The sequence below is a fragment of the Benincasa hispida genome, chromosome 11 (genome assembly GCF_009727055.1).
Source record: "Benincasa hispida cultivar B227 chromosome 11, ASM972705v1, whole genome shotgun sequence".
Classification (NCBI taxonomy): domain Eukaryota; kingdom Viridiplantae; phylum Streptophyta; class Magnoliopsida; order Cucurbitales; family Cucurbitaceae; genus Benincasa; species Benincasa hispida.
Genome location: NC_052359.1, coordinates 66,472,638 through 66,481,967, shown reverse-complemented (window position 1 = coordinate 66,481,967; position 9,330 = coordinate 66,472,638). Strand labels below are relative to the sequence as shown.

General features: G+C 31.7%; 1 protein-coding gene and 1 non-coding gene across 2 annotated transcripts; both read left to right on the top strand.

Moving 5' to 3' along the window:
- Positions 1–863: 863 nt before the first annotated feature.
- TRNAC-GCA lies at positions 864–935 on the top strand. The gene has a single exon. It is a non-coding gene; the product is annotated as a tRNA-Cys (tRNA).
- A 4,574-nt stretch (positions 936–5,509) lies between these two features.
- Positions 5,510–8,579, top strand: LOC120091212 (fasciclin-like arabinogalactan protein 15). The gene is made up of 3 exons (XM_039049131.1): positions 5,510–6,992; positions 8,055–8,200; positions 8,295–8,579. Exons 1-2 carry the CDS (start codon positions 5,660–5,662, stop codon positions 8,126–8,128), a joined length of 1,407 nt encoding a protein of 468 aa, XP_038905059.1. The 5' UTR covers positions 5,510–5,659; the 3' UTR covers positions 8,129–8,200; positions 8,295–8,579.
- The last annotated feature ends 751 nt before the right edge of the window (positions 8,580–9,330 follow it).

The window sequence follows — 9,330 nt, the reverse complement described above, 5'->3', positions numbered from 1 at the left end:
ACCTTAAATAAGTAGTTACATACATTAATAGAAAACTAAAAATAAAACATGGCCTTGAAGGAACCACAAAAATATATATAATATATATATATATAGCAATTTTAGTATCCACTTAATTGTTACACAAAATTTTGATTTCCATTGAAATTAACTAAAGATTTTGGTCTTGCCTTTTTTTAAAAAAAAAAAAAAACAATAGATAAATGGATTGTTTTTAAATATAGAAAAAAGAATCAAAATATTTACAACTAATAGTAAAATATCACAGTCTACCGCAATAGAAAGCGATAGACTATTATCTATGTCTATCATGACATAAATAGATACATATAGTAGTTTATTGTTGTCTATCACATATAGACTGTGATATTTTGTTATTAATTGTAAACATTTTTTACAGTTTTATCATTTAAAATAATTTTTCTATATAAATTGAAAAAATGATACAATTTTAAGCTCAATTTGATTAAATTAGAGAAACAATATACATAAATTGTACAAGAAAAAAAAAAATCAGCAATCTAAAGGTAAAATTGAAATAAAAACCATGCAAAAATTTGAATCATGAGAAAGCATAAATTTTTCTTTAAAATTGACATTTGTAAGATATGTAGTTGAAATGTTGTCATTTCTTATAAGTTAATTTTTTAAAATTTTGATTTTGTCAATGATTTATCAAATACGAAAGGACAATTTAATGATCTATTAGATATAAAATTGAAAATTTAAGAATTTATTAGGTACTTTTGAAAGTCCAACGATCAAATAGACATAAATAAAAAAAGTTCAAGGTCAAATGATGTATGTTTAACCAATTAATTAATAATGAAGAAATAAATTTAAAATAGATTTTGATCAATTGAGGGTCCATAGCTTAGTGGTAGAGCATTTGACTGCAGATCAAGAGGTCATCGGTTCAAACCCGGTTGGGCCCTTTTTTTAAATATATATATTATATTGCCAATTCCATCATTCTTATATTTGATCAATTAAAAAATTCCCTAACTTTTTTTTTATGTAAGTAGAGAGGTTAAATAGGATTTAGAAATGTAATCTTAAATAATTAAGAAAACTATTAAAATAGAATTAAATTAATAAATAATGGAACACTTTTTTTTAAAGAGTGAAGTGGTAGTAAAATTAACTTTTCCTCTTTTTTTTCTGGACAAAAAAAAATATTGAGGGGACTTAAAAAGTAAAAAATAAATAAATAAAAAGTAAAAAATAAATAAATAAAAAGTTTGGTGGGGAAGTAAAGTAAAAGGTGAGCCAAGGCCTCCGTCGCAGCAAAAAGAAGAAAGCCGACGGCTGATGGCGACAACTAACCTCCCTGCCGGTGATACGTCGCCACCGCACGACCAAATATTTATATTTATAAAGAAAATAATTTAATTACGGTACGAAACGACGTCGAAGGCCGAACCTCTCTCCACTCACGCACTAAAAGGAGCGTGAATAACACATTCCTCTTCCCACGTGCTTTTCCTGTCGGCTCACTCGCTCATTCTCTCTCTCCTAATTTTATTTACTAATCATTGTCTCTAATTAATGCTTAATTAAAAAATTATAGCTCAACCTAACTAACTAAATAAATTAGAGCTAGATTATAATTTTTAACAAATCCCTTTGAATTTTCGACTTCTTCTATGGATGACTTTAATTTTCCGACCGTAATGCTATTTACCATAATTTACGAAAATGATAAAAATGTCGTTTTGTTATCGTTAGAGTGTATTAAGAGCGTGTTAATTATTCATACTATCCTTTTTGCGAGTTTAGTGAACGCGAAATTAATGTCATTTGTGCAATAGTTCTCTCGCAAGCTAGGATTTTTTCTCTCCCCTTCACGCTCATGCTCAAATAATAAAAATATATAATAGTGCTCTCACATATTAAAGTTTATCCTCTCGGGTGTTCATGCTCCTCCTCGCTCTCTCATTAGTTATTTTCCTCACTCTCTCACTTGTGATTGTACTCACCAGTCACCGCCCTGGACCCTCATTAATGGTGTACAAGGGGTAGTATGGATAATTAATACGTTGTTGGTATGTTTTGACAATGGTGAAAGGTCTCCTTCATTATTTTCAAAAATTAGGGCAACAATGTAGATCATCTGTATCCAAAAAAAGAAACCACTGCGTGTTGTCGTTTGTCTAAAATATACGTAAACCTGTATTTTTCAAAAGCTATAATACCTCTAACTTTCATAAACATTTTATTTCACAAAATTGATGTCTTTGGAGTAGAAATCTTTTGGAATAAAAGAAATCGAACACTTAAAACTGTGTTATGTGATGATAACCTAAAATAATATGATGTTTCAAATTTTCGTTCTAGGTTGCTGACAAACTATTTTATATGTTGTCTAAAATTTGTAAAGAATTTTTATTCTAGGTACATTTTTGAAATATTTAATGAAAATTCGAAAGTAATATTGTAATTTCAAAAAGTATTTTTGAAATAAATGTTAAAGTTGTAGGGTATATATATATATATATTTTTTAATAATTCAATCATAAATAAATAAATAAATATCTCTGCCAATTATGTATAAAATTGATGACGAATCGAGATTGATTTTATATGCAATTCAATGTTGGTTGTTGATGCAAATTTAATGCATCTATAGTTGATTTGTAGATCGTCTTTATTGATATTTTATTCCCACTTTTCTTTTTTTCTTCTTCTTTTTTCTTTTTAAAAAAATTTGCCAGCAATTTTTAATATTTCATTTTATTTCTAACATTTGACAAATAAAAATATCTGAAAATGTTGAAAAAATTATTTACTGGGATTGTCTCCCTCTCTTTTTCTCTTTTTAGTCTAGCAGTACAACATTTAGACCTATGTATTAATTTCCTATCAATTAATTTAGAACAATTAATTATTTAATTTTCCATCACAAACTAAAAATTTAAAATTCTATATCAAAATTATTTGACTAAAATTTAACTCCAATAATCAAAAGTGAAAAATGTATAATATTAAAATATAGGAATCAAATGAAAAGTGAAGATAAAAAATTAGGTCATTTGATAATTATTTGACTTTTATTTGAAAAAAAAAAAAATAAACTTATAAATACCATTTTATCGTCAACTTTTTAAAAGTGTCTTCACAAGTTTTAGAAATTTAAAAAATTAACCTTTAAATATTTACTTAGTAAAGATGATAATTATGAAAATGAAATGGTGAAAAAATAAACATAATTTTAAAAATCCAAAAATGAAATGGTTATCCATAAAAAAACTTAACATTTCAAAACTTATGAACCAGATAGAAATTAACCTTTAAATTTAGAGACTAACAAAAATAAATATACTTTCATTTTTTGGATTATTTTTAGAGCAATACTTGGGTGAAACATATTACATGCTCCCCATTTCTCTACACACATAAAAAGATAAATCTGAAATAATTTTTTTAAAAAAAAGTTAATTGTCACGTGACAAATTTTCATTTGGTATAGTAGGGAGTTGCACCCCTTCTTTTTATGTTTCACTTTTAGTTGGGAAAAGGTATATGCTTAAATTAGTTTAGCTATACTTTGTTTGATATTTCTTTGTTTGTTTTGTGATTCTTTTTAGCTCATACGTGTGTCTGAGGTGGTTGTGGTAATTGAGGGACTATCCTTTGCTTGGTAGTATGGGGTGTCGGTCTATACAATTTTCTCTAGTTGTCGAGTTTTTATTAATGTGATCAATAGGTTGCTGGAGCCTTCTTTAGAGGTTCGGGTTTTTCTAACAGATATCTAAAAATGGACCTCATATTTTTCTTCTTTCTCTTTTCGCTTCGTCCATCAAGATTAGAATTCGTTTGCGCATACTCTTGTTAGGTGCAAATGCTCTTTGATTTCATTCTCTTGGCATTCTAGTATTTCAAAGTGGTTGATTTCTAGTTGCCATTTTATTACTAGAAATTTTATCCTTCGAGATTGTTAGGTCTTGTTGTCTAAAAAAAGATTGTATATGAAAATATCAATAGAATATTAATGTCGATTAACTAAATAATTATAAAATTCAAAATTAAAAAAATCATTTCAATTAATAAATAAATATTTTATACTTTTAAACTAGTCAACATGTTTATTACATTAGTGACAATTTATTGTTTATTTTATTTTATTTTATTTTATGTTTTACGATAGAGTAGAAATGTCAATTTATTCCTATATCTATATCAAAATTCAGAAATATATATGAAAATATAAATATGTCTACGAAAATTTAATATCATGGTTAAAATATTATAAACATTGATTGAAAAATTCTACTTTCAACTATCCATAAAATACTTAAAAAAAAAAAGAGGTTTAAATCCTATTTTGATCCATGAACTTTGAAACTTATTCTATTTTGGTCCCTAAACTTTCAAAAACAATTATTTTAGTCCCCAAATTTTTAAAAAATGTTTATTTTGGTTCCTACTATTAAGATTTTGTTAACTCTTAGATGAAATTGCATCTAACATGTGTTGAACAAAATGAAGGTGAAGTAAAATGCCAATAATCGAAGCGCCAAAATATCGAACAACCAAAATCTTGAACACAAAATGACTTTTGAGTTCTCTTATAGAAGATCGCTTTACCATCTAATTCAAAATTGAAACTTAGATTTTTTAGCAAGACTAACTTTTTTGGTATCATAGTCATCTAAATATACAAGCAATCCCATTATGTTATTTAAGAGTTAACAAAATTTTAACCCTATGGACCAAAGTAAACACTTTTTAAAAGTTTAGAAGCCAAAATAGAATAAGTTTCAAAGTTTAGAGATCAAATTATGATTTAAAAAGGGGTTAAAAATCACTTTTAGTCCTTAAACTTTCATAAATGTAACAATTTAATCATTGAACTTTGTTTTGTAACGATTTAGTTCCTGTACTTTTAATTCTTTAACAATTTAATCTTTGTAATTTCAAAATTATAACGATTTAATCCTTATCGTAGAAATTAATAAGAAGATTAATAAAATTTCTTATATAAATAAAATGATAAACTAATTAAAGATTTAATATTTTCATTACACATAAAGTATACTTCATAAAATAATAAAAATTGACATCAAAATTTGATGATTTTTTTTATATTAGAGACTAAATTATTACAAATTTATAAGTATAAAGACTAAATTATTAAAAACTTTATAAGTTAAAATTCACGAGAAAGTTTATGGAAAAATAATTTTTAACGAAAAAAAACTACAAAAAAAAACTTCTTAAAAAAAGAATTATAGGTGAAGTTCAACTATCCAAGATGAAAAAAAGGTGAGAGAGTGGGCGGCGCGGCGTGGCGCCGGCGAGGCTGAGAGCCGAAGAAAGTAAAGAAAGAAAAGGAAGCTGAGCAGCCACTGTCTGTCAATGTCGATGCCGTGTGGGTCCTTAAGGCCAGCCTGTTCTCTCTCTTTCTCTCTCTTGTTTGGCCCTAAAAAGTCTTCTTCTTCCTTCTTCTTCCTCCCAAGTCCTTACACACTCTCTCTCCTCTCTCTCTCTCTTCCTCCATTATTACTCTCTCTCCGTCCCCACTCCCCCTTTCCCCTTCCTTCCTTCACCGACACCCACCCTTTCCCCTTCCCTCCTTCACCGACACCCACCCTTCCCCTTCCCATTATTTTCCCGCTTTCTTCTCCATTCCCATTTCACCATTCTTCCTCTGAGCGCCATGGATTCCCCCTCCAATGGCGTCTCTCTCTTTTGCCTCTTTCTCACTCTTCTCTCCCTTTCCCCCTTCTCCTCCGCCGCCCTTCGCCGTAACCCACTTCCCAAATCCCCTTCATCCACCTCCACCGCCGCTTCTCAGATCAATTCCAACTCCATCCTCGTTGCCCTTCTTGATTCCCACTACACCGAACTTGCAGAGCTCGTCGAGAAAGCCCTCTTGCTCCAAACCCTTGAGGACGCCGTTGGGAAATATAATCTCACTATCTTTGCACCGAGGAATGAAGCTCTGGAACGGGAATTGGACCCTGAGTTTAAGCGATTCCTTCTTGAACCACGGAATTTGAAATCGCTTCAAACCCTTTTGATGTCCCACATTGTTCCTAAACGAGTTGGGTTTAATCAGTGGTTTGAACGGAATCGTGGTTCGAGTCCGATTCGACATCGGACATTGGGGGATTCCCATTTGGATTTGAAGAATTCTGATTCCGGTAAGATAATTGTTGGTTCGGCTGAGATTGTTCGTCCCGATGATGTTGTTCGTCCTGATGGTGTAATCCATGGAATCGAACGGCTGTTGATTCCCCGTTCTGTGCAAGAGGATTTCAACCGTCGGAGAAATTTGCAATCGATTTCCGCCGTTTTGCCGGAAGGTGCACCGGAAGTCGACCCACGAACTCACCGGTTGAAGAAGCCAGCTCCACCAGTCCCCGCCGGAGCATCTCCCGTTTTACCAATCTACGACGCTTTAGCTCCAGGCCCTTCTATCGCTCCGGCGCCGGCTCCTGGCCCCGGAGGACCCCACCACCACTTCGACGGGGAGCGGCAAGTCAAGGATTTCATCCAAACGTTGCTACATTACGGCGGCTACAACGAGATGGCTGACATTTTAGTGAATTTGACGTCTCTAGCTACAGAGATGGGGAGATTAGTCTCTGAAGGCTATGTTCTTACAGTTCTCGCTCCAAATGACGAAGCGATGGCGAAGCTTACGACCGATCAACTGAGCGAACCCGGGGCGCCAGAGCAGATCATATACTACCATGTAATCCCAGAGTACCAAACAGAGGAGAGTATGTACAATGCGGTTCGGCGATTTGGGAAAGTTCGATACCAAACGCTTCGGCTGCCACACGCCGTCACGGCGCAGGAGGCCGATGGGTCGGTGAAATTCGGGCAGGGAGAAGGCTCTGCTTATCTGTTTGATCCTGATATATACACAGATGGTCGGATTTCAGTGCAGGGGATTGATGGAGTTCTGTTTCCCTTGGAGGAGGACAAAGCTTCAGAGAAGAAATCAAATTCAGCTCTTAAAGTTGCCACTAAACCAAGAAGAGGTATATTCCTTTCTTCTTTTCTCTTTAATCTCTTATTCATTAGAAAAATATGGTTGATTTTAGAACTGATGAACACTGCTTATAAGTTATTAGTGTTTTTTGGTTCCTTATCGTGAGATGATGTTGAATTGCTTATCGAGTCTCTGCTGAGTAGTTTTGTGGGTTGAGTTGTTTTTAGACCAAACGTAGTTGTGTTAAAGGTGAAAGCTTGTTCATGGGTTTTGTTAGCCAAATAGATGGAGTGACCAAGTGAGATTATGACCTTACTTGAACAGGAGTTGTTCGATAGATTGAATAATGGTTCTAAATCGGTCGGGTGAGATTTACTGTTTAGACATGTGTGGGTCATATGGCAAAGTGATACACCCGTCATGAGTTTAAACAATAGTGACTACGAACTATGACCTTACTTGATTAAGACATGTTTGATAGATTGAATAATTGTGTCCTTGAGTTCTAAATAGTTCGAGTGGGATTAGTCGAAGTGTGCGTAAGCTAGTCCAAACACTCATGGATATTAAAAAAATAAAGGTAGAGTGGGACTTACTGTTTAGACATGAGTATGTCGTTTGGAAAAATGATAAACCTGTTATGAGTTCAAACTATGATGGCTACGACTTGATCATAATTTATCTCTTTTACTTATTGTTAACTTGGGATTTTATAACCTAATTTAATAATGGACATCTTGAGTTATGAATGGAGTTCAATTATTTGAATTCTTTTGATTAGTTGGGTTTTGTCATCACATTCCAAATACCACAATAAGTTTGAGACAGTTCACATTCTTCTTTCCCCACCACCCAATTTTGATTAGTTTACAACAGCTGTGTATCATTGTTCTTATTCTTTTCCCCAAATGATTATTGAATTCACTCATTTCTTCTTCTTATTCTTCCTTTTCTTCAGTTGACTTCTGAATTAGTTAGAACAACTTAAAAGAAGTGTCTGGATACGATTAAGAACCCGTCGATTTTACCGCTATTCCAACTCGATCATCGTCGTCGAGAGGGTGGAATCATAATAAAACCCTAACATCTTTTCTTCTATCAATTATTTCAGGGAAGCTGATGGAACTTACTTGTAGTATGCTTGGAGCCTTTGGACAGGACTCTCATTTCTCTTCATGCCAATGAAAAATAAAGCTACCCAACTTCATACCCAAAACAAGAAAAATAAAGTCAAAAGGATAATCATTTACACGGGTGGTAAGTTTAGTCACTCTTTTTTCAATCTAGTCCCTATTGTTTAAAAAGTTTCAATTTAGTCCCTTATTTATACATATATTCTTACTTGGTGCAGCTATAAAATGGGGCTGTGTGTAAAGATGATTGGGGAGCAAGAAAAATCTAGAAATTTTCTCGAGAAAATCCGCAGAGGATAAATTTGAGTTTTTTTTCTTTTTACAATGTTAGGAATACACTGTAATTACATATTTTTTTTTCTTTTTTTTAAATTTTTATTTTTTTGGGGTTAATATTTTTCTGTCCATTATTTATGCATGTTTGATTCACTGCCAATGTATGCATTGAAAATATCATTGTAAAAAACTGTCTGCCTTTCTATGTCTTCCTCTCTTTACCAATATTTGCCTTCTTCTCATTTCACAAATAGCCAACTTATAAATATAAAAGTTCTTGAATAATTAATGGAAATCAGTAATCACCAAGGAACTTTTTACTTTTTAATTTTAAATAAGATGATATTTGGAGATTTTTATAAGTATAGTGTCAAGTTTAAAATGTGTCTATGTTATTATTTATTATTAATGAGAAAAGTTGTTTTGAGAATTTTTTTTTTTAAATTATTATTATTATTATTTGTTTTGGTAAATTAATAAGGGCCTTTTTGTTTTGAATTAGTATATTTGAAATAATAATAATAATAATTAAAAAAAAAAAGGAGAAAAAGGACAGAGAATTAGGTTGTCGGTTGGGTCGGCGAGGGGTGAGCCTACGAATCCTTGTCTTTCTAAACACAGCCGTGTTTCTGGGACACTTTCCTAATCCCTAGTCTCTCTCCCGCCAATTATTGTTTTTTAATTATTAGTTTTATTCTATTTTCAAAAAAAAAAAAAAAAAATCTTAAAATTAGTTCTTATAATTTTATTTTATTTTTTTTAAGAATTAGTCCCCATTATCATTTCTATTATAAGGTGTGAAAAATGTATTCACAGTGTTCTTTGTAGTATAAAAATCTTCATTATTCTTTAATCAATTTTGATAAAAGATATTTTTGAATGACTGATTTTAAGAGGATTAAATTATAAATTTGGTCCCTATAGTCAGAACTCAATTCTTATAGTTTGATAAATTCCGACCCTCATAAAAAATCTCTA